The sequence below is a fragment of the Epinephelus moara genome, chromosome 12 (genome assembly GCF_006386435.1).
Source record: "Epinephelus moara isolate mb chromosome 12, YSFRI_EMoa_1.0, whole genome shotgun sequence".
Classification (NCBI taxonomy): domain Eukaryota; kingdom Metazoa; phylum Chordata; class Actinopteri; order Perciformes; family Serranidae; genus Epinephelus; species Epinephelus moara.
In genome coordinates, this window is record NC_065517.1 from 36803982 (window position 1) to 36830172 (window position 26191).

The 26191-nt window shown below is 43.1% G+C and overlaps 2 protein-coding genes across 6 annotated transcripts in view; one reads left to right on the forward strand and one right to left on the reverse strand.

Annotated features, from left to right (window-relative positions):
- Nucleotides 1-25764, forward strand: part of ccdc85cb (coiled-coil domain containing 85C, b) — a 72652-nt gene extending 46888 nt beyond the window's left edge. The window contains exons 2-7 of one of the 4 annotated variants that reach the window (XM_050058690.1): nt 3533-3612; nt 6598-6639; nt 12135-12239; nt 18462-18554; nt 20544-20642; nt 21517-25764. In XM_050058690.1, the coding sequence (XP_049914647.1) occupies nt 3533-3612; nt 6598-6639; nt 12135-12239; nt 18462-18554; nt 20544-20642; nt 21517-21606 (509 nt within the window). In that variant the 3' untranslated portion in view covers nt 21607-25764. The remainder of the gene's footprint in view (nt 1-3532; nt 3613-6597; nt 6640-12134; nt 12240-18461; nt 18555-20543; nt 20643-21516) is intronic. The other 3 variants (XM_050058691.1, XM_050058692.1, XM_050058693.1) reach the window with 3 other exon arrangements.
- Nucleotides 1-26191, reverse strand: part of LOC126398977 (hormonally up-regulated neu tumor-associated kinase) — a 987429-nt gene that overhangs the window by 428339 nt on the left and 532899 nt on the right. The gene's annotated exons all lie outside the window — the stretch shown is intronic.

Genomic DNA, 26191 nt, shown 5'->3' on the forward strand with positions numbered 1-26191 from the left:
GTGTCATCTGAAACATAAACGCCCTTTAGAAAAGCTTGTATTGACAAATACATCAATCTCAGGCAGAAATCTGGCTACATGTGGTTTCTCTAATTTATTACACTGGTTGTGGAAACTGTGTTTGTTGTTAAGGTGTTGCAGAAAGCTGATCACAACCTGCTATCTCAGCTCTTTTTAGACACACTGTATGTTCACCTGTGTGTGAAACAAGGATGCCTCTATCATCTCTGACTGTCTGTCATTGGAAACCTTCTGAGTCCAGGCTGCACTGTTTTTAATATTAGATTTCTGCAGAACAGCGCCCCCTGGTTGCAAAGTGCAGACCAACAGCGTTGCATGAACAACAGGAGCTGGTTAGACTTGTTAGGCTGAGTTATAAACAACTGTAAACAAACTAAGGTCAGAGCTTCCTCACTGATGCAACACGCTGTGATTATACGTGTGCCGTACCCTTCAGCGATGGCTTCTCATCTGCATCTTAACTCGGCCCAGCATATTCATCAGCAGCCTCCCCACCGGCTTTGTTAGACCTCCCTCTCCTCGCGCTGCCTCTCTGTGCTTCCACTTAGAAAACAAAATAAAATAAAGCTGTGTGTGCAGTGGTGGCGGTGTGCTGCCGGAGCGCGCTTCCTGTGCGTTCCTCGGCTTTGATCCCACTGTAAATTAAACATGCCTTTTTAGATAACAGGCTCGGTGCCACCTACTGAGTCAAACTGCACCTCCACGCTGCACACGGCTCCTGTCCCCCGTTTGAACTCGGCCCAGTTGATTCATGTTAACGCAGGAATAACAGTGGAGGGAATCTCTGCAGAGCAATTAGGCCACAGTTATGTTTTGTTGTCAGGTGTGTACGGAGAAGAGACAGTTTTTAATCTCAAATATGACGTTAATGTGTGTGTGTGGTGATGAATGAGTGGCGCAGCAGCATGTGGGACAAACTGGGAGGTGGCCCCGGTCCAGTATGAGGTCAGAAGTTAGGTCAAGCACTGCTAATCTGGGTGGGAACGCTCAGTGCTTGACCCCTGACATCAGGAGTCGACTAGTTTTTTTTAGCACATGAGGGTTTTGTGTGAAGTTCTGCACATGGTAGATGGATTCACAAAATAAAACTTGGAGTTATCAGTTTTACTAAAAGCTAACAGGGTTAAATTTAGGGCCATTAATGTGAGGATTTGCAGCTTTTCTGTGGTTTGTATGACTGTAAATTGAATATTTGGGGGTTTTTGACTGTTGGTTGCTCAAAACACACAATTTGTCGATGATGATCAGCATTTGTCACTGCTTTTATGACATTTTTTATATAAAATAATGGATTCATTATTAAAATCAGACAGATTGATTGATTCTAACATAATCTGTTAGTTGCAACCCTACCAGGATTATTTCTCTGACACTTACAGGGCTGCACAGTGTATCTCGGCCTATTTCGAGCATATTTATGTGTGTACATTACCTGTTTTTATTGTCTGTACTGAGGGTACGTGCAGAGTTTTGCGAGCAAGCATTTATGTTTGCAGCTCTCTTCTGCAGACGGAGTTTAAGTTGCACTCGTTGGTTCCTCTCGGTCGTGTCAAAGCTCTGCTGCAGGATATTTGTACACAGTCCTCTATACGCCAGTGTCAGGGTGTATCTTAGCTGGTCTTTGTAATCATTTGCATTTTTATGGTTCACTTGTATATATCAACGTACTTTTTGGCTTTTCTTTCTATTAATCTTATTTTGTGTTTCATATTGCTTGTTTTGGAACTGTATATATGTTTTAGAGCGCCCAACTATACATAAAGCTTTAGTCTTGTTCATCGTTTGATGACTCTTTTAGAGTGAAAAGATTTATTAGTTGTAAAGTGACAGGTAAAATGAAAATGACAGTAATGTTAGTTGCAGCAGAGCCTCTCATTTTCATTTACCTGCTGATACTTAGACTACATGTCAACATGTCGTGGAGTAGGGGTGTATGAAAATATCGACACACTTGATTGGGAACTGCCCATTGGTCCAACATCCCATTGTTCCGACCATATTAAACCCATTGTTCCAAAGTCCGTTCCGAAATCATCATGATGCCCTGTGGTTAAGGTCTGGTTAGGTTTAGGCACAAAAACCACTTGGTTAGGGTTAGGAAAAGATCATGGTGTGGGTTAAAATGAAAAAGAAAGTGACAAACACATAAGCTGTGAGCCTGCTTCGCCTCAAGCTGGTCGCGGCGCACCATCAAGGCAGAAATACGCCCGCCGGGAGCCGTTCAGCACTGCAGACCATCGGACTAATGGGACGTCGGACCAATGGGCTGTCGGACCAATGACATGGACCCCACTTGAGTATCGCAATATCATGTTTTGTGATACCATATCGATTCTCAGAAACACTAAAAAAAAAACTGTAAACAATTCAAAATGGATCACTTGTTTACCTAAAAAACCCTGCAAACAATTTTATTGTTTTCGCTGACACCCCTTTCCCACTGCACAAAGAAATAACCAACTAACTAGCTAGCTTACTTCTGACTTTTGTATTCGATGGGAAAAATTACAATCAGCATTCACTCCTGAGACAAATGACGGCAGCTCCGATAATCCCCAAAATGGCAGTGGAAATACCACACCGGGGTGGACGTACTAATTTTAGCCCCTTTGCCGCTGGTATGCAATGACGGCCCACCACAAAATGCCATCCGTCTCTGTCCAAGCAGCACTCGAATATCATTGAAAGGGAGACTGATTAAGCAGGAGATATAAAATAAGTTATCACCCTAACATTATCACTGGCCTCCGTGCTGCTTCACTGTTACTAACCTGTTTTCCCGTGAGTTTGTTATGTCGAATGTGACACTCTAGAAAACAGAAAGGCATCTTCGCCTGCTGTAGAGCCGTGTATACAGCCATGGTCATAGCAATGTGAAAGGAGACTGTCACCTATTTTTAGCAGGTTTTCCCTGTTTTGAAAAACCTGCATACACTCGCTGGTTTTGGTGGAAAAAGGCTGTGATGTAAGCAAATGAATCCCCTTACTCACACTGCAAACAGTAGTGCTTTGATGTTGGGTGTTACAAGGACTGTGAGAAATACAAATACAGATCCCACTGTTCTGGCTTTTTTATGCATGTGGTGGTGTGTATGACGATTTTCCTAAAATTAGATCTTAAAAAATCGCAATATATTGAATCGTAACCCTGTATCATGATACACACAGTCCTATCAGGTATGCTAATTCATAACAAGCAGTTTGTACAACGAACAGTAAAATCAGACGTCTGCGTATGATCTTGGGTTGCAGAATAATTATTTCAGTTCACATTAAAAGATCCCTGTTCAGTAACAAGATTTTGCACATATGTTTGATTTTAGACCTTCACCGTGACATGAAACCACTCATTTGGAGAACGAGTTCTTGGGTCTCTCAAAGTGCACAGCAGCCTCTCGAGCTCTATGTGGTCCTTTTGCTCCAGTGGTCGCGCCTGCCTGTTTTTCCTTTGGAGGTCTTTGAAATGCTAATCACTTCTCCTCCTCTCTTTTCTTCTCCGTCTGTGCTCCAGATTCCTCCTCCAACTACATCAGGCAGCTGGAGACTAAAGTGCGGATCCTGGAGGACGATAACAATAAGCTGCTCTCACAGGTGAGGTACACACATACGTGCATTCAGTCACTGCGTATCAGCGCACGACATTTGAACTTGTGCCCTCGCCGAACGGCTCTTGTGCAGCTCTCCAACTGGCCCGGAACATGTTAAGGTGGCTGTGATGAGATAAAGTGGTTTCCTGATGCCTGTGTGAAGCCGCCCCCTCACAACAGCCTGCCCGTTAGTTGGAGAATATGTTTATCCATGTTTAATTCATGGGGAGTCAGTAAGCTTCAGTAGCGAGCAGTGATGTTAGCCCCCGAGGCGAACTGTGGGAGCGGAGGAGAGATGAGAGGAGGAAAAAGGAGGGGAAAGAGGCATTAAGTGACAGTGACAGAGTAAAGCATTTCTCCCAAAGTTGACCTTGCTCTGACTTCTCCCAAATTTGGAGGATGGAGGGCGGAGTGAGTGGAGGTGGGAGTGTTAGACGGGCGGGGGTGGATGTCTTGGTCTGGTTCACCAGGGGTTCACATGTCAGTCTGCAGAGGTGTGTGTTAAATACACACGACCACAGAAGGTCACGGTGAAACCTTTAACTGAAACATACATTAAAAGTCATATTTGGGGGATCAAGTTGTCGAATGTTGCTCATTAATTATGTAAAAACTCACATTAACATTACATTCATGCATTTCTTTTATATACTGTTTGTTATCTTTCTGTTCTATGATCAGTTCATTTGAATTCAAGTCAGGCTGCAGACAGTCGAGCTGGAATTTCACAGTTTAAATCAAAGCCTTTATTCTTTAAAAAAAAAAAAGATTTCTCTTTCCCCAATTATCTCCCAGCAGATTCATATGTGGGCAGAGAGTGTAGGCTGGAATCACTGATACGAAACCTAAATGATCCTCATAATTAGCCCTTAAGTGCTACAATTAGGTGCTACACATTGTCTCACAGCAGTTGAGACGTGTAATTTGACCCTGCTGAAGTCGACTAATGGTCCTTGTTCACATTTGAAGTGTTTTTCTTTTTCATTTCTTTAGATTTGAGGTTGGGACCAGAGTGTTTCTGCAGTGATAGAACTTTCACTAATAATAAAATCACACTTTAATCCAATACTGAAAAATATAAACAGTTGTGACGAGGCCTGTCACCATAATTACGTTATTGACTTATTGTACGATAAGACCAGGGATGTCGTAAGTTAACTGTTAATTCTTCTTCTTCTTTTTGATGTTTTATGGCGGGTGGCAGCCAACGTTAACGTGCATCACCGCCAAACTGTTAATTGGTCAAGCGCAGAGAATACTTTTATCCGGTTATGCCGTAGGCTGTATAAATAATCAATTTGGCTACGGTTGAAGTCTTATGGCCATCGCCATCTTGTTTTTTTGGGAGCCATTTTTATTTTCATACGTCATTGTTCTAGACCTTAAGTGATTTTACATTCTCTGATTGCTAAAATGTGTAGCCTAAACATTGATTAAGAAAAGGTTTTAACAATTCCTCTACTAAAATGTGCATCATACCGTCTACAGCCTGGCGCCTTTTCTAAATTTTGCTTCAATGGCGGTGGCTCGTCTTGAGACTTCATAGCTAGGCTAACTGTGAATTACAAATTCAAAAAAGGAAAACAGAGAATTTAATAGTGTACGCACAGATTTGTTTGCTTTCACCACCAACGCTGCAAAGTTGAATTAGCAAATAATTATGAATAATCCATTGCAGTGGAGCCACCTTGTGGTAAAAGACATTAATGAGTACTTGTTACTTGTTTGGAGCCATTTGTCATGTTGTTCCTTTTATTTTGGCCAAAAACGGCTCTTTTACAAAAGGTTGCCGACCCCTGGTCTATGGCGATTGACTGTTTTGGAGCCAAGTGGCCATTTGATGAACTGCATTGGCTTCATTACTCAACCTCGGAGGTTGCCAATTGGGTTATACATGTCAGTCTATAGGTTAATTTTGCTACTGGTGCCCACCACCTGGGTCTGGTGATAGCTAACATTAGCTAGCGCGCTGCTCATTCGATGAACCGCTTGTAACACTGCTACAACCCAACAGCGTTGCAGTCAAAACATTGTGCCCACCCTCCAGTCTCCCCCCAGGTGGCACTGGTGAGTGTGCAGCTTGATTTTGAGCCACAAACCTCCTTTAGCATTACTGTTAACTCTGTTAGCACTGTTAGCAGTGTCAGTGTGGCTAGTGTTGCTAACATAGGAACTATGCTATAGAGCAGTTTGTGGCTCAAAATGCTTGTTCACCAGTGCTATCAGAGGAGAAACAGGAGGGCGTTTACAATGTTTCTGCAACGATTGGTAAATGGTGAATGAGCTGCTCCGCTAGCTAGCTCCCACTGACCTCGGCTATTAGGCAGTGCAGAACAGCCAAGGCGAACGTTAGCTAGCCATTGTCCAGAGGGTGGGCAGTGGGCCCCATGTTTCTGCGTCTTAACATGGTTAGCCGACTGTTTGTCATCGAAGCAAAAAGAAAATTGAATAAAGGGCAAAACACTTACATCATGAAACAATAAAATGTAACCCTCTTAAAATGAAAAGCACTTTGAAATGTGGCGCTTAAGCTCACTTTGACAATTAGGTGCCGGACTAAAAGGAAAGACCTCTTGTATTTCACGTCATTTATGTTTTCATTTTTTGTTTTTGTTTTGTTTTGTTTTTCCTAAAAAAGAAAAATACTTTTCTGTTTTCAGTTTCAAAATATTCTAAGAATTAAATGTTATTGCTCTTTGAAAGGGTGTATAAAATGGTCTCAAAATGACAACAGTATTGTTTATCACAATTATTTCTGGGACAGTATCATTAAACAAAAGTAGTTATCGTGACAGGCCTGGTTGTGAGTCACCATGACACAACTGAACTTTGCCATTGATCAAAGTATTCTTCCTCATTTACACAGTTTTTTTATGTTATGTGGAGCCCAGGAAGAATACAGTTGCTACCACTGCTGTTAATAATGGCTCCTGATGAACAGTAATCAAATAATGAACAAATACACTATTATGTTCTTCTCTCCCTGTAGGCTTATAGCCGCTATAGTTTATCACAGATTCAGACGAAGAAGGTAACTTTCTTAAACGTCTCTGTCTGTCGGCTCCTCTGCTGTTTGAGCCTCTGCTGCCTCTTCCCTCTTTTATCCGTGTGGTGGTGGGACTTTTCACAGCTTTGAGCTCGATGCTTGGACGCAGATGGACACAGTAAAAGCAACACCTGTACGATGTTGTGCACTCAGCTGCAGTGATGTTGAATGGTATAATTAGTATGTCGACACTTTCACAGGTGCTGAATCAACTCTGTGGTAACGTTTAAGAATAATTTGGTGTAGAGTGCTGCAGGCACGATGGTTTTTATTGGCCAATCTTGAAGTTAGTGTCGTCCTGGTTCCCTCAACAAAAAGCATTTTTAGCAGCTTTAGAAGTTTTCAGATTTATGCTAAGCTAGCTAAGCTAAGTGGCTGCTGCCCATAGCTGCATATTTATTGCACTGACAAGACACTTGTATCTATCGTCTCATCTAACTGGCCTCAAGTGAATGAGTGCATTTTGCAAGAATGCCAGAATACATGCTTAGGGCCATGCAGACATCACACAGCGTGTTGTACTTCATATGTCGTCCTTTAACATACAACAAAGTTCATCCTCAGACATTACCACAGACGTGATTAAGTCATGTGACACAGTGTCACTGTTAAAAGCTTGAAGGAATGTGACTGCATCACCTTGTAGAGGTGTTGCCTCTGTGTCCAGTCCCTGCTACGCACTGCAAGCATGCTATGCTAATGAATGAGCACAGGTGGCCGTGCTTGTATGTGGTCTGTCTTGGCAGGAAAAACGTTTCCTGTCCTTCGAGCTGTGCCGCACAGCGCTGTCAGCGCTTGGTACGAGGTACCCCAGGTGAACGAATGCTACTTTGTGCTTCGGTGCATAAATGACACGCGCTTGTCCCGGCTTGTCGGGACGTCTGGTGGGCTGAATAATTTAAGATGCGGGGGGGCAACACAGGTAGATCCAGTTTTCCATAATGCATGGCTGTGTGAGAGCGACTGGAGAATGAGGGAATGTCTGGAGTTACAAAACACTGTCTGTGACGGCTGTGTTATTAATAAACTTTATTAAATTGTAAGATTTGGCACTCCAGTAAATCATGGAAACAACAGAGAGTAATTTGGCTCTTATGCAACAACCTACTTACTGAAGTATCTGAACACAAGCAGGTGGAAATGTTACAATGGATTATTTGCCTCAATGGACATATTGCCTAACTTCCTGTGTTATGAAACTGGCCCAGTGGAACTTGTCCTGAGCCTGAAGGAAACAATAGCCTCTTATCGCAGGAATGTTGACCCTCCAGACCAGCTCGGCTGAAGGATTTTACTGTACTGAAGGTAGAGGAGGGCGTCGACAACAAGCTCCCACGGTGAATATTAACAAGGGCAGGTGTATACGCAATGAGGAAAACAGGTGTGTGCGCACGTGCACGCCCACACTTGTACTCAAACTTGCTCGGGCGCGTACAAGTACACGATTTGCTGTTTTCTCCCACTCAGATCTCCCATGTCTTTCAAGCGTTACTTATCTCTGTTAGCTCAGTGAAGGGTGAGGCACTCTGTGGCTTTCCCTACATGCTCACTTCCACTTTATCATTAACATGTAAGTGCCCGGTGTGACTCTGAGAAGTGAATGATTTATAGGACGGATTTAGATGACACTCCATCCGTTAACTGCAGGCTAATTGAACTCATTTTGTGAGAGTGGACCAGGGGCGGAGGGGAGGGGTAGCTTCTGGGGCTCTGTGCCCCGAATCCAGCTTTTAATATAAGTAAGGGTGCTTTCACACCTGCCCTGTTTGGTTCAGTTCAATCGAACTCAAGTTTGTTTGCCCCCTAAGTGCGGTTCGTTTGGGCAGGCGTGAACACAGCAATCACACTCGACTGCACACCAAAACAACCTGACTGAGACCTTCTTCTAATAGAATATCAACATGAGTATCAAAAGACCATTTTCACTGCCTATTTTTGCCGAAACCGCGCGTGTCACGCAGAAAAAATAGACAAGACTCTCTTTTCTAGATGCAGTCAACCTTCTTCAATTTAGGGACGAAGGAGCTCACTTAAATACGAGAGTGATGCTCAGGACATGCAAAATGCTTCCGTCCACTTCTAATTGATAGCAATCCCACTCTTGAAACTGTCCCACCATCTGCTGGTTCAACTGGGCCTGATCCAAAACCATCATTACTGACTGACTTCAAATTGCAGACACCTCCATTTGTCCGTGAAGTGATGCAGCAATAGTAAGTTTACGTGGAAAGTCGTCATTAGACCAACAAAACATTAGCAAACTGGTAGTGCGTTACTGTTGTTTCTGGCGTATGCTCACACAAAGCAACAATAGACGTGATTAGGTTCCCAAAAGTTCTCCATTTTGCACGTCCACACAGCTGAACAGTAACTGGAGTTTTTAAAAATCAGCTCCTTAGAAGGCATTTTACAAAATCTCATATCCCTTAACGTGTAGACAGAACCTCGGACAAACCAGTGTCTAGAAAAGCAGATTAATCCGACTCCGCTCTGTATTCCAATAAATTCCAGCCTTTAAGGAGCACGCTGCCATCCCCTCTACCCTGTTTTCAAGGCGGCAGCACCCCTGCCCCTCATAACTCAAACAGGAAACGATGCGTGGCGTCCACAGCTTCTCGCTGTCAGCACCAAGAACATTGTGATGGATGGATAGACGGAGGGGCCAGCCAAGACGACTGCGGAGGGCCAACTGTCCCCGGCTGTCTGGCAAACAAATGGCTTTGTTGGTCTCAATGGTCAAGGTCAACTCAGGAAGGGACGTAAAGTTGGAGACACGTGCTGGTTTGTCTGTGAAGCCAGACTTAGCAAATATTCTTCGGATGGAAGCTGTGTCCAAGGAATATTTGTGACCTTATTAACGCGTCTTATTGAGTGGAGAGATGTGTTAATTTCATGGATTGTGTGTTTTTGTCGTGGCTCCTTGCAGATATGACATTTAGGGCATAGCTGCTGATAGACACAAAGCCTGGAGAAATGACAAAGAGATGTTAGCAGAGGTACAGAATCGAGGGCATGAATATGAAAACCCAAAGGATAGATCAAGAAGTGCCGAGGGAAGGATTGTGAAAGGTTAGAGGAACACTAGCAGGGTAGTAAGCTGAGAGGAGAGCAGGGGGAATATCAAAGGACAGAGGAGACAAGGGGAATGCTGATTGTAGCTTTGTGTGTGTGTGCAGACTGTGTATGTGGCTGAGCACCTGTGTGTGTGTGTGTGTGTGTGTGTGTGTGTGTGTGTGTGTGTGTGACAGAGACAATACAGAGGCAGACAACACTGCACAATGTCCACGTATCCATAGACGCACACCCACGGCTCATTTGGGCTATTTATTGCCCGGGCGCTCTCGGGCATCACGTGTGTTTACACGCCGCGTCTTGCGCAGAGGGAACACTCATGCGTGACATGAGAAATGTCATAAGGAACAGTGGTGTCGCCGTGTTCCTGCCCACAGAGGGAAGCGAGGCTGGTTACCGCCTCCAGGAACCAGTGGTCTTTGGCTGCTAATGAGGACAAATCCGAGGAACTCTCTCCCTGCGTAATGTCCCTCGATGACGACACAGCGGCGGGATGCAGCCCGGCGCACTGGAGTGCCATTTATGTAGCGAGCCTCAACAAATAAAATCAGCTTTGCAAATGAAGAGCTGGAAGCGATGGCGTCAGAGAGACGATGATGATGAGTGTGCAGGTGCTGGTGTATGCGGAGGAAGAACATCAGAGTCCTTAATGAACCATCACTGAGGGTCTGAATATAGACCGTAGAGCCTGACCAACATATAGACATAAATATTACCTGACTATAGTGTATGTTGTAGGGCTGGATATGAAGATTGATCCTCTGGTTTAATTCAGAAAGAACTGATTTTCTTTGATTAAGTTCTTGGTGATTCAGTTATGCCTGGTTCACACTAAACAATATCAGCTCGATTATAGCCTGACGCTGCGTCGCACGGTGTCGGCTCAGCTCATGAACGACAATTAGCGTCATACACGACAATCCACTGTTTCAACTCGTGTATTGTGTCATAGACGACAACTGACGGCACGCCTGGGACGCCTCCAACAGAAAGTCTAGCATGTTTGATTTTACTTTTTGTCGTTCGCGACTGCTCCCGTCACAGCCACTTTGACCAATAGGAACACAGAGTGATCTGCTGCTGTGGAAACTGTATGACAACAACACCACAGCGTTTTTGATATTTCCTGCAGGGATGTTACCACACAGAGTAAAAAGGAAAAATGATGGTGTGAAACTTAGAGTCACTTTATCAAGCTGCTGAGTACTGCCATTGGCATCAAGCTAGCAAAGAATGTTATTTCTTCATAATGGAGGATATAAAGGAATAAAATTCACAGATAGTGTCTGGACCTTTACTCAGCACAACGGGCCATTATTTGTTATTCCCTCTGTGTTTTTGTATTTTTACTTTTTATCCGCTCCTGTTTGTCTTGATAAAGTTAATGCATGGCGCCGTCATTTCAAACTCAACACTTCCTGTATCTTTTTCAAATTAAAAGCCCCTTATAACCTCGGTTGAGAGAATCTCTTTATTTTCTAAACAGGCTTTTCACTGAACAATCATAACGAGGTCCGAATCTGAGAGAGCATCACGGCTATTTTTACGATTTTCAACTGCACTTCATTGCAAAAACACATCTGCCTATAAGCAGAAAAGCTGCTGTGAAATCAGGCATTTGAGGCAGCAGCAATCCCAAAACCAGCCTGTGAAATTCTGGAAGGACTGAGATAAATACCACTGTTGCATTGAAACCCCTCTTAAACTTCTTCTACGTTCATCAAGTGATCAACACTCTTGTTTCCTTGAATATAGAATTGTGTAAATTTCACATTATAGGCTGATGTGTAAAAACACTTCTCGATTATAAAACTGAATCAATGATGTTCCTTAGTTCATGCAAAAGAGGCGCATATGTGTTTTTTTTAGGCCTATGTGCACAAAAGAGTTGAGCAAGAATAATCACAGAGCTGCACCTGTCAGAGGTTCATCATTACACATATTTTAAAGAATAAATGCCGCCCCACACAGTTACACACGGACTCTAAGTACCACATGCTTCAACTAAGTACAAGGCATCCACTTAAATGATCACTTTGAAGTTTGAACACAGACAGGCAGGGTCACACATATTTTTCCATGACTTTTCAAGGACCCATAATAAAATGTCCGTGATCATTCAAGACGAACATTGCTCCATTTCACAATACAGCACAATTTAAAAATATAGAAAAATAACTTTTTTGTGCATGTTAACAAGTAGACATTTTACACATCATGCAGCCCGAAATGAACCACTTGAAGCGATTAACTAGTGCCATCAAAATGATCTTAAAAATCAACTGACAGGAAAGATCTTGTGTGAATTATCTAGTTGCAGTAAAAAAAAAACATGTTTTCGGCTGACATGTCACTGAAGCCTTCTGTCTCTGCTTGTTTGTGTGTGTTTGTGTTTGTTTTGTGCTCAGCAGTGTAACCCAGGTGACCTTCGTGCCCTGAGGAAGGGAATGACCCTCTACCACTCAGAGTCCCAGCTGTCCTCACTGCCGCAACGCCAGGACGCCATGCACATGGTCAGTACACAGAGGACCAACACACACACATTCACAGACCCACACAAGACAGCTACACACACTGAAAGAGCAGGGTTCAGTACGACATTACAAAATTAAATACAAGGATTTTCATGTACGTTCTTAAGCACTATGTTTTCATTTTTTCCCCTCAAAATTCAAGCACTTCAAGGACCTTGTGTAAACCCTTACAGAGGGATACCTACTCATACCTCACCACTGAAACAGTCAAAGATCAACACTGTGACACTGCTTATACAGACGTGGTTACGCATAGAGACGGGGTTTAATCACACACACTTAATTGCAGGGAAGACTTTGCCGGTGCCTCCACAGTGGAATCAAGTCACTTTTAACTCTCCAATTAAACCTCCACGGGCCACCTCACCCTCTTACACATGACAGGAAGTGGAACACACACACACATAGGCAGGAAGAAAGGATAGTGAAAGGAGGTAGGGCATGAGTGGGATGAGACAGAGGAGAGGAAGAGGAGAAACTAAGACAGCGAGACAGGAACGAATAAAGAGGAGTCAGCCTTCCCTCCTCTTCCTCCCATATCCTGTCCCTCCCTTCCTCCTCCCTGGAGCCTGTTTGAACTGAATCCCACTGTGAAAGTAATAATCCTCTCCAATCCAGCACCACCCCTGACCCAGCCAGTGTCTGGGGAGGAGAGGCTGGGGTAATTGTTTTCTGACTGCTTAAGGAAGGTCAGAGCTGGGCGATGCCACTAACCAGAGGACTAAATCTTCCCCGTGTAAAAATCAATATTGTGTTTTAATCACAGGCCCAGTGTGAGGTCGCAGGCTGACTGCACTCGGTGCCGGCTCGCACCTTTTAAGCCCGCGGGTCAAACCCGCCTCCTCTGTGGATGTTCGTGTCGTGCAATAATGTCCATGAAACCTTGACCCCACGTGAGGTCTCTCCCAGCGGGACGATGGATTTAAACTGCAAATTATCTTGACGGTTGTCTCACAGCGTTTAATTTCACAGTGAAACAAGGTCATGATTGTGACTTGAGGTGAGAATTTTAACTCCTCACTGACATGACATCTGATGTCATTCTGTGAGACTGGAAGGTAGAAGTGGATTTGTGTGACTACCTGTAGTTACATTCAGTCAGGATCTGGTTGCATCAGCTCGTTCAAACTTAGCCGTGCCGTAGCCTCTTTCCGACTGGACAGTAAAACCTACTAACATCTGACTTTTGTCTTTAGAGACAAGAGTCAGCATTGATACCTCTGCAGTAGTTACAGGTATTTATCGGCTTCAGTTCACTAGTAGTGATAAAATATGACCCCCAGATAGACACACAAATTTCCGCCCCTCTTTCGGCGTGACTGTAGGTAACTTCTGTGACTCCTATGGCTCTGTTTATACCTGGTACAAACATTTGTCTTGGGTGATCCCATAGACTGTATAAAAACGATGGACTGCACGACAGCTCCCCAAAAAGTGAAGCCTAAACATCTTGATAGCCCCCTGGTGGCTGGCTGCAGTATAGGTCATACACCCTGCCCCCTCCATGTTAGCAGATCCTAGCCAAACTAAAAACTCACAGAACCCCTCAAATAAATATTTCCCAGACATGGTTTCTATCATTTTAGGTAGTTCTTATCACGCAAGTGTTTGTTGCTCTGATAAGTTTGGTTTCAATCAGTTATGTAATCCTATAAAAAGAGGATTCGACGTCATGGTCAGGGGTGTGCCATATCATCTTGTTCACGATATGATACAAAAAGTTCATATCATGATATGATATGGTATTTGGACTTGTTGACATTGACTTTAAATCACCTGTTGATTTATATATATAGATCTCAGGGGACATTTTTTGTATCTGGGAGCTGTTTAAATGTGTAATTTGTGGTAGATTTTATTTACTTGAACTATTAATATTGTATACAGAAACTGAATCTTACTCTGAGTTACTGTTGTTGGTCAGAAAGGTTAAGTGTTGCTGTATTCAGGTCCATTACAACTCGCATGGTTCACCGACATAACAACTGTCTTTATCTGGACACATTTTCCTCACAAATCCAACATGCTAACGTTATTAGCACAAGCCTATGGCATTTTACATTGTATAAATTAGCCTAGCAAGGTGCGGAAATTTCCTCTGCTCATATGAAGCCAGGATAAATCACACACAACTGTTATATTTGTGGAGGCTTTATTGTCCTCACAATTTATTGTTTATTATCTGTGAAATTAAAGTAAATAAAAGCTTTGTTTCCACTGAGGGAAATGGTTTCAGCTTACAGAAACAGACAGGAGGTCTGCGTTGCTGTGACGTGTAGTTACATTTCTGGGGAGGTGCACGTCAGGCTACGCCGTAGGGTACAGTGTTGATTTAACACAGAAGTATAAATTCCGCCTTTGGCTTTCCATGTAGGCGCATGGAAGGGCAGGGAATTTTGCTCTCTCAGCCACAGGCTTTCCCCGTTTGTGCGTGGAAGGCCCCAGAACAGAGCCATACCACCAAATATTACACTGCAAATGGACATAGTTTTCTTTGACTAAAGTGTTCCTGACTGAACTCACTAACTGATATGTTATATCTTGTTTGTTCAAACAAACAAAAACCAGTGTAAAAAAACAACAAACAGAGATTTTACAGGGGGGTTGCAGCAGCTTACAGCAGGATACTAGAGAATCAGTTGCATGCAGCACAGAAAAACTTATTCTTTTAATTCATGTCGTCTTCTTATGATGGCTTTGTTGGCGTGACGACTGCACGAAGACGCACTCATGTTGAGCTATATGGCGATCGATTGCCTGCTCTCTAACACGGCCCAAGTTCACCCACGAGTGAAAGAGAAGATGAGAGATGTGGGGCCGAAGACTATACCAGCAGTGAACTGGACTCTTCGTTGTGTCCTGATCTATCAGCTCAGCCTTTATGTCACGTCCTTTGTCTCGTTCAGGCCCAGTTTCAGGTCAGCGAGTGTGCGTGAGATTGTCGGATAGAAAACCAGCAAGAAAGAAGAGAAGGAAAGACGGATGGAGAAAGGAAGCGTCCAGCCTGCGTGATCCTCACAAACATCCAACAGTCGGCTCTGATTCTATGTGCTCAAACTACAAACCATTGATTCTGACAGCGTTTGTTTCCCTCCCTTCATCCTGCGAGGCCTAAATCAGGCCTGTTTATGCAGGCGAGCCTCCCCGACTGTACATCCATATGAACAGTAAACATTGCCCGGAGCTGGCTGTGTCTCTGCGCTGTCCAAATCTGTTTCCTTACTGCACGGCTCCAGCACAGAATAAACAAAAAGGAAAAAAACACTGGCCTCGATGCTGGCAGGAAGTGTTTACACATTTCAAATAATAGCTTTAACCCACAGAACAGAGCATCAAAAGGAGGCGACAGTGATTTACATATTTTTTCTTGTAGTTGACTTCAAAGTGAACCTCAGACGAGCTGTACGGAAAAATGAAGCTGTTTGTTTTGTTCCTGTGACCTTAAACAAGAAGAAACACTTTACTCAGTGGGAAATGTGTTTGTGTTTAACAAGAGGACGGTTATATATCATCTTCTCATAAATATGCACTTAACCTTGGTGACGAATTTAATAATATGAGGGTGTCGTTCAGTAAATATCTCCCGCCCTGCACATCACTAAATCAAAATACTGTTCCTTGTTACATTCCAACACTGCATAGTGCAGACAGTCAAAAATTATTAGGTCCAAACACTTACAGTAAATGTCTGGTCAACTTTGTAATCCTGTTTTACATTCTCTGATTCCAGCTTCTTATTGTACTTCTTTTAAATTTGATTGTTTTTAATTTAATTAAAAAGAATGTTATTTTCTGTTGGGCTTTTTTTTTTTTTTTATTCCTCTATGACAGTGAACTATCTCTCTGCACTATTTTGAGAGACCTGTTAACCAGACCCATATCAGATGTAGATTTTCACCAGGTTACCTGTGTGCGCCAATTTTTGTTGAGTTTTTGAGCACCTTAAGGCCCTCAAAATGCAATTCTTAAAAATAATAATAATAATGATAATCATAATTGAAGCTGCAAGCAGCAATGAACGGGCCCTCGCACTGATGTGCAACTTGGGGGTGCTGGCAGACGCCGGCTGACGCGGCAGTTAATTTCTGCAAAAGTCAGACACTGCATGCAGGAGTGAGATGGCATATCCTTGATACAGTGATGGAATAACCTATTTCACATTTTGTACCACTTCCTCTATCCACTATTGGGTGCTGGAGAAGGCGCTAATGATACATCATGTTTTTGTACATCAAATAAAGATCACGGCATTCAATTCTGGTAAATCAAAAGGTAAGTGTCTGAAAAGATGTACTTCCTGTCGCCACTAGGAGGCACTATGACTATAAGGGAATATGGTCTCATGGATGCTCCACAGCGGTCGTGCCCTTCAACGTCAGGTATATCTTGAAACAATTTTTGATCACAAAGTAGTCAAGCTCACACAAACCAAGATTTAAGGCAATCCGATGAAATCTGTAGGAGGAGTTTGTTAAATTACAACACATGGGCCGAAAATGACCACGGAATTTAAAATGGACGACTTCCTGTTGGGTTTTGGGAAAGGGTCCAAGAGGCTTTTTTGTGCATTTGGGCACGATACACGTCTGTACCAATTTTCGTGCATGTCGGTGAAACATGCCGCAGGGGCTGCTCTTTAAAAGGCGTGGCCATGCTATTTTGCCCCACCCGCTGAAGAAAGCCATATCACACGTAAATTTACACAGTGACTGATGCGCACAGAAAAATTGACTCGTTTTCGAGTATGTTAAAAAAAACAAAAAGCCAATTTACTTCTGGGAAAAATAATGTTATTCCTTCAGTTTCAAGAGGGTCCTCGTACCGTGTGGTGCTCGGGCCCTAATAATCATTAGTTGCAGCCCTGTTATGTAGACGTGCTGTGATGACACTTGACATTTTAGAAGTTTGGCTTCTTTTGTTAAGTGAAATAAAGGTTTTGTTTGAAAATATTTATATTTTACATTTCATTTTACAAATCAAATGACAGTAAGTAACATTTTGAAAGCTCATGTTGGTGCATTCAAAGGACACTCAGACTTTTGAGCGTGCTGTGGAGCAGCAGCCTTCTTTAATACAATAAACAACCAGATTCATCTTGACCTTTTCATTTTGTCGTTATTATCTGGTATCAAAACTCGTGAATGAAATGCGTTAAGGCAGGCGAGCCTCATCTCCATAACGTGTGTGTGGATCAAATCCTACCTGAAAACAAAAGGGCAAACCACGGCCATGTTTGTTTTTTCTCTCACATTGATGACCTTTTACCGTCTGAGCAAATAAATAAACGTCATAAAATCATCACTGTACGTTCAGAACAAACAGTTGTCAGTCCGTAACCTGCAGGACCAGTTAAAAAATCAATTTTTCATGTGGTTGACGTGATCTGAATCGACCGTTGGCCAGTGTCCACAAAACATCCCTGTTGGCTTCAGCTGGATTATTATTTTATCTCTGTGCTATTAGGTTGTGTGGGCTCGTTCTGGCACCTAAATGGGGCCAGCGGGTGCGGAGGGAGCTGACAAACGCATCAGCAGTGAGCGGAGAATTGAACCCGGGCTAACAGAGCCACGGAGCTGTGTCTAATGCAGGGCCCCGATGCCAGGTTACAGTGAATGGTGCCATTGTGTGTCCCAGAGATCTCTGTGTCCCTCTAACAGAGAGCCACTGTCTGGAACTAACCGGGGGGTAGGATGAGTCAAGCAACCCCCGTGGTCCTCTTCCTGGCTGGCTGCTCCCATCACAGCAGGTTAAATCACACTGTGCAGGTAGCAGACCTGGCTGGGAGTTGAGTACGAGGTGAATGCAAAGAGGGGGAAGAAGAACACAAGGGGAGGAGAGGTGATGTGAGTCGGGATGAAAGCGATGGCATTTTCAGTGCTACAGTACAAGAAATCCCTCGTGTTAAATCAGACCCAAACACCAGCTGATCAGGAGAGAGTGCTTTACTTCCTGTTATTGAGTTCTCTGTTATCTTGGCTCAGGTTAGGACCTCGGTGAGGTGGTGCTCATTTGACTCCTGGGGTTGACCCTGTGTGACAGCAGACGTGACGAGATCAGAGTCTGACATGTCCGCCAGATATTGTGGGTTTAGTCCTTTGTCGCAGGTCACCCCTTCCTCTCATCTTTGCTCTTCTCTGTGCTCCGTCCACTGTAGAAAATAACCTGACATCATTTCTTTTTTACTTCCTCTTCTCCCTGCAGGGTACCGGCCGTCTCCCGACCAGCGAGTCCTCTCCTGCCACAGGCTACCTGTCCTGCGTCCAGAAGCCTGAGGCCGTGGTGCACGCCATGAAGGTACGACACTCATTTAGTAAAGTCTATTTTAGGATAATTGTGGTGGGAACCTATTGCTCTTTTTATCACTATCACATGAGTTAAAATCTAATTTTGCTTCTGTCACCAAACTGGGTTTTGTGCCGTTCCACATAGACTTCAGTCCTACTTTTGGCTGCGTGCTATCATTTCGTTTAAAGGCACAGTTCACCCCAAAAACAAAAGTACATATTTTTCCTCTTACCTGTTCATCAGTCTGGATAGTTTTGGTGTGAGTTGCCGAGTGTTGGAGATATCGACCGTAGAGATGTCTGCCTTCTCTCCAATATAATAAACTAGATGGCACTCAGCTTGTGGTGCTCAAAGTGCCAAAAAATACATTTGAAACACTCAACATCAACGTCTCTTTCCAGAAATCATGACCTGTTTACTGCAGATAATCCACAGACCTTGTTGTGAGCAGTTTCATGTGGGAACTATTTTCTTTCTACCGAACCACTCACCAATTGTATCACTGCACAGAAGGAAGCGTGCATCTACTCGCCGCAGTCGCCAGAAGAAATATGTTTGTTTGTATGTTTCTGAAAACCATGTACATGTTTTGTACACTATTATGTAGCAGATACATTAAAACTTTACCTTTATTTATGTTTCAGCAATGCTGTGGTTAACATGTGGTTTGGTTAAGACATAAAAACCACTTGGTTATGGTTAGGAAACGATCACGGTTTGGCTTCAAATGCCCACTTTTCGTGGCACTATCCCAGCTAGAACACAGCAATGTCTCTGTAGAGAACAACCGCTTTTTGTGGCACTGTCCCCCCTGGAAAAACAGCAACGTGTCGCCACAAAAACACCCACATTTTCTGGCTGGGATCCAGCAATGACTCACAAAACACAATTGGTTTTGGTTTGCAGCTTGGCAGGTGTCTTGCCATCCACCTTCCCCTCCATCTCCCAACGAAAAAATAAGCTCATATACTGCGTCACTTTATAAACAATAATACGATGTGTATGAAACCTACGAATGCAACATATTCATGGTTTGCAGAAACCGGAAAGGCTAACATTTTCTCCTGGCGACTGAGCTGATCTGCTGCTAACTCACTTAGCACCACTGAGCTAGCTAATGTTACAACTCAACCAAGGAGGACGTCATCAATGTTTACATCTCGCACTGTCACAAGCACGAGCCTCTCGTCCATGAGTAGATGTACTGGGGGGAACTGTCCCTTTAACTTAAATCATTCAGCCTGTTATCGTGTTCAAGTAAGCAGATTTCTTGATATTTAAATTTTTCTGTACTGTCTGTACTGCTGTATAAATAAAGTTTAGTCTGAGTCAGACCAATATGAATTTCTGAACATTTCTGAGATCCCTCTGAAACTGGTTCCAGATCCAGAGGTCTGGAAAGAGGCTTTAAATGCTCGAATATTTCTTGGTTAAGTGCAACACTGATACGAGTCAGACATTGTATATACTGTGGGAAAGCCCTATATGAACTCTTTGTATTAAAAAAAGTAGACTCAAGACTCAACTTCAAAACCTTCTCTGAGTACAAAAGTGCACTTGTTAGTGAATAAAACTGATGTTAAGTGTGACAGCTCAGTGTTTCCCACAGGATTAGACTCTATGTGTGGCAGTAGCAAACGACTAGGGGTCGCTACCTTTTCATTTTCGTATCAGTCTGTCCATTCTCCACATTCAGAGGTTTTTGTGGGTCCATGAACGCAGCAGGAAACTTTTAGAGCTAGCACAATGAACAAAGTTTCACTTTTCACTGCTCTGTCTGTGCCCAGAGTACGCTAGCACTGCAAGAGTGCAATGAATAACCAAACAGTATATATATTCCAACAGCTCACCTCATGAACAGTCTAGCAAACATGGTGGCAGATGTTTTGTGTGCAGTGAATGTGTGGGAATCCTGAAGTTTTTGCGTAAAAAAAAGTTCACACTTCTGAAGTTTTTATTTTGCTCCCTGTAAACTAAAATACCACGACTTGTCATCAGGTGCTGGAGGTCCATGAGAACTTGGACAAGCAGGCTCCTGAGGACTACGAGGACGACCTCAGTGAGAAAGAGAAGGCCATCGTGAGAGAGATGTGCAACGTAAGTGCAGCCCTCTCCCTGCTCCCTGACATTTCCTCTCTTGAGTCCACAGTGTTCTGTCTGTATGTTGGTCAGTTATTTAGTTCTGCTGGGTGCAAATCAGGTCAGTTTTTGAGCTGCTTTCACTAATGAGGAAACCTCATTTAGACTCATTTGGTTTGGAATGACACTTGCAGCAGTGTCCCGGGCACGGCACTCCCTCTTGCTTTCTTTCTATCAATCTCTCCGTCTCCCCCCCTCCCTCTCCGTCGTCCCTGCTCCAAAGCCAACTCTAAACTAAAAGCCGTGGGTAGAGGCTCGTAGTTGAGCTGTCAGAGCAATTAAACTGGAGCGGCAGGGAAAAGAACACCCCGTGCGCCTCAGCCTCACCCCTCCATTCTTCCTCTCCTCCGCCCTCCACCTCATCTCCCTCCATCTCTCTCTTTCGGCACTGAAAGGCCCGGCCCGGGATAAAAGGTCCGCTGATTAGAGAGAAAATGAGAGCGGGGCTATCTGGGCCCTGCAGAGGTATGTGACAGGCCAGGAATCTGGGGAGCACTACAATAGTACCTCTGTAATATCACTGGGGTCCCCCGGGGGCCCCTCTCACTCACTGGCAGAGATCTCACCGAGACGGAGGACAGAGATACAGAGATAGCTTTACTGTGTGTGTGTGTGTGTGTGTGTGTGTGTGTGTGTGTGTGTGTGTGTGTGTGTGTGTGTGTCAAACTGTGAGCATTTGAAGTTTTCATTCTTGAAGAAGAAAGTCTTTTTTTTTTTAATTCAGCCCAGCCGTACTCTCTCAGTCTCTGCCTGTCTGTGTGCCTGTCTCCTTCTGTATGTCTCGCTCTTCCTCTTCCTCCTTCTCAACTCCTCTCTCTGCCTCTGTTTGCAGGTGGTGTGGAGAAAGCTGGGTGATGCAGCAGGATCAAAGCTGTCCATCAGACAGCACCTCTCTGGGAACCAGTTCAAAGGGCCGCTGTAGCATGGCAACCAGAGAGACGGAGAGAGATCAGGATTTACAGTACCTACACTCACCTGAAAACACCTCTTAACTACCTGCGCCTACACAACCCATCATGCCGTGCTCCCTACTGCCTACAGCTCCCAGCATTCCTTCAACAAACACTCTCTTTAGACTGGCTGAGATAGCCACTACATGGACCTGTTAGTCTGGTATCCACATGCACAACTTTACGACATGTTTTTATCTCTCAGAGCTCACCAAGCGTTCGACAACTGGCAGCTAGTTTCACTGATTCGCCACTTTTCTTCGTTGATTTTGAGGCTTTCAGCTACACGATGATCTCTCTCTGTAAAAGCTATAAACACACATCATGTTTAGTCCTGTAGATTATAGCTGTGCTACATTAAAGGGAAACTTAGTATTTTTTAACCTGGACCTTGTTATACCATGTGTTTGTGTCTAATTGACTAATGGGGACAACCGTTTTTGAAATTGGTCCAATATTTAGGAGTGCGCTGTGTCCAGGAGCAGCGAAACAGGCTGCAGTGTAACCACTCAGGGCATGTTTGTACCACAACATATCCTCATTAAACGGTCCGCATGATGCACACACTACAATTCGTATGATATCCTACCAATTAGCGCCCCATGGATGACTTTATGTCCAGAGTATAAAGTGACCCAAAGTCAACCTTGGTTAGGTTTAGGAAAAGAAACATTGGGAAGATGTACCTTAAAATCAGTCAAAGTTCACTCAAAGTTTACACAGTTCTGAACACTGGTCTCCTGGGGAAAGTCCTGTGTTTTATGACCTATCCACCACCCCAACTTGCCTCCATATGGACTCGCTCTGAATTCCTTCTTTACTCCCGACACCGCATTGGTCACTTGATCGCAGCCTTCCAAAATACATGGATTGTGCATGAATTACCAGCTCATCATTATGTGGAATATTTACGAATTTTGGTGTGTTACTTTTTGTACATACAGCATATGAGAACAGCCTGTTGTACGTTCAGTTTACGTCCACTGAAAGTGCTTGTTTTTACCACTGACAAGCTCAGTTTTATTGTAAGTGTCTGACAACATTATGGAAAGGATCCTTACAGAGATAGACCTTTTTGTCGAGGACTAAGATCCGTTTTGTTTAACCAGAAACACACCCAAAATCAGTATCACCAAATACACCAGACTGCATTTAAAAAAAACTGTAATTTTATCACCATAAAACACACTTCATTCAAAGTCGATAGAAACTAAATAAAACTCACAAAAGCCATCTTGGTTTGTCTTTCCACTGTTCCAACAATCACCAACTCTGGTTTGGTTGAAATAAACCCTTACATCACCCAGTTAGATGTGAAAATATGCTGAATCTATACACGCTAAAATTACTCTTTATATAAATGGAGTCTGGTGGGTTTGGTGAGCAATTTCGGGGCTGTTTCTCGCTAAACAAAGAGGATCTTACCCTTTAACAAAAGTCTATCTCTGGAGGGATCCTTTCCATCATGTTGTCAGAGACAAACACACAGTCTGAGCCTGTCAGTGGCTAAAACAAACACTTTTAGAGGCTGTAAATGGGCCCTGCATAATTGCCCCAAGTGGTTACATCACAGCCCATTTTCAGCTGCAGAGGTCTCGCTCAATACAGGACCAGTTTCCGAACTTGTTATTCCCATTAGTCACTTAGATACAGAAACATAAAAATAAGGTCCAGGTTGAAAAATACAAAAGTTACCCTTTAAGCTAACAATACGACATGGTTCCAAGCACAGACCCGATTAAGGCCGCAGGGGCAGAAATCTCTTCACATGTTGCTGGGATATGAAGGCAACATTACGGCGGTATCTTCAGATAAGTTTTGATAGTACCTCCTGTAGAGACCCTAGCTCCTGTCACATGTATCGCCCCCTAGTGGTCAACGAGTATAACTAGCATTAGCGTTCTAAAGTGTTAACTAATGTGAAACCCACTGTGACCTAGCGCCTTTTGCTCATAAGACAAGTCTATGGATAATAAAGTCTAGAGATCACTGTTAACTTGTGTATATTATGTATAAAACCATAGCACTACTTCATTGTTATTGTTGATTTTACTTTTATCTATTTTGTATTCTAGCGTGGCCATGTGATCAATGATTTAGTTTGAAAAGCACAGACACAACCGGACCTTAAACAGGGTTTGCTTTTGGTAAAAAAAAAAAACATACTCTTTTTTTCTTTTATTATTATTCTTTTCCAGATGCTATTATTCCTTCTCTGTAACCTCTGAAAATGTATCAAGGCCATTCTGAATCAAACCATCTCCACGGGCTAATGGATAGATAATTTTCTTACTTTGTGAAATTAACTAAAATTGTATGCTGTGTGCATGCTTGACAATCATTTTCTCAGGTCGGGAGGGCTACAGCTTTACCTTTGCCCATCTGTGACTGCGTGTGAGCGTGTTGCCGTGCATGTGTGTGTGGAAGGAGATTGAATGGTTTTCTTGCAGCTGTAGCATCTGCCTGTGAATCCTCTTTTTCTCTATTGAACCCTGGTTACAACTCGGTTGAAGACTGCTGAAGGCGTTTGCTGAATCCATACAGAAAATCCCCTCGTCCCAGTGAAAAATTTAAAGCCAAATTCTAAACACCAAGTTCAGTTTGGATGGCATTTTTGGATCGCACCTAATTCCTTGTGTGTCATTTTAAAGGTGCAGTGTGTAGGATCTAGGGGGATATATAGGCAGAAATGGATTATCATATATTAAGTATTTTTCCTTTTGTGTGTAATCACCGGAAAATAAGAGTTGTTGTGTTTTGTTACCGTAGAAGGAGCCATTTATATCTACATAGGGAGCGGTTCCTCATCTACGGACATCGCCACCATATTTCTACAGTAGCCCAAAATGGACAGACCAAACACTGGCTTTAGATATGGCCATTCGCGTTTTTACATCAGCCACCATAGTTCGCCTTTTTGTAATTGTTTTTAATGAGAATGAAGCTTTTGCTCGCTGTTTTTGAGTTGTGACACGCCTCGCGTCTCTGGGCTCCAGGCACCTGGCGTTCTTGCTGGAGCACTCAAACAAACTTCAACCCATGTCATCTTTTTTTCCCATTGGCCAATCAGATGATTCGAGAGGCGGGCCTTCTGTGGTGGTCATGACAACAAGTTAACAGTTGGTAAACAACGGAGGAGAAACAGTGTTTTTACCAGTCTAAAACACGAGGTCTGTTTGTTTTGGCGAGGAAGACACCTCCGCGGATAATTCGGCTCCTGGTAAAAACCTGAACAATGAACTCTGAAGGAAGTTCACAGTTCTCACCACTAGATGCCACCAAATCTCCCTAAATCTTACATTCTGTTCCTTTAAATCTCAGTAGATAGAAAAAGGTTACCTTTCTTGAGCTCAGTCCTTTGCTGTGGATTCAGCAGGTGTGTTTATGCAGCGCATGTTTCTTAAAGTTGAATCTTTTTTTTTTTTCGTAGAATATGAGATAAGTCTTCCCTTAGATGTCTCCTGAAAACACTAACATTTAAAAATGAGTATTTCCTGATGTCAGAATGAACAAACGCTGTTTGTCAGAGTATTTATTGCCAGGTGTCAGATAGAGATGGGAGCGCTATCGGTAACTGAACGGTCACAGTATTTACTCAAGCTGTAAAGATATTTGATAGATAAGTTTAGTGACTGACAGCTCAGGCTCTCCCATCTCTAGTGTTATTTGTTCCAAATTAGAACATTTCTGAGGCTGCGCCGCCATGCACCTCTGTTCTCTCAAATAATGGGGTCAAAAATAAATCAAAGTATGGTTTTTTAAAAGTGTCCTTTTTTCTAGGAACTGATTTGAAGCCATGATGCAATTTTGAATACTTTATAAATGGCATTTGATTTGAAATGTGCCACATTGTTTTTCTGCATGGTGTTTTGATTTGGAACCCAACTGTCTTTTGTTTTTTTAAACATCTATATAGTGTTTCTTTTTTTCTGCCTATATGCTAAAACCACAGTACAGAATCCTAGAATCTACAGCGTAAATGTAAACTCCTGTAGTAACTAGAATGGCTGTAACTTTTCATGGATTTCACTGATATGATGAATATTTGGCAGGTGAAAAGAAAACATGAAATAGGCCACTTTTAGAAAAATTTGGGAGAAAATAAACAAAGTTGATTAATGATACTGTGAAGTGATGTCGTTATTTGATGAAGCAAACGTTTGCAGGCATGTTGTTGTCTCCAGTTGATGAGTTAGACTGCCCTCTGCTGATACAGCACAGGAAGTGAAACTGCATTTTTCCTATGAGGTTCTGCACATGAGCGATTCTCAACATAGGGTACTTTGAGTGGAAAGCTTGAATAGTAAACTTGACTCAACTAAAAAAAACAGAAACTGTGATTTCATTCAAAACAAAACACATAAAAAAACATCATTCTTAGTCAGCTGTAACACATTAACACCAACTGCAAGTGAGAGTGCATGAAAATATTTGGCGAGCAGAGACGTTGAAATTAATGATTCCCACGGTCATGGAAAACCGGAAAAGACATGGAGTGTGTGCACTGAAATTGATGTTAGGGTAATCTTGCATAGATAACCCCTCACATCCACTTAC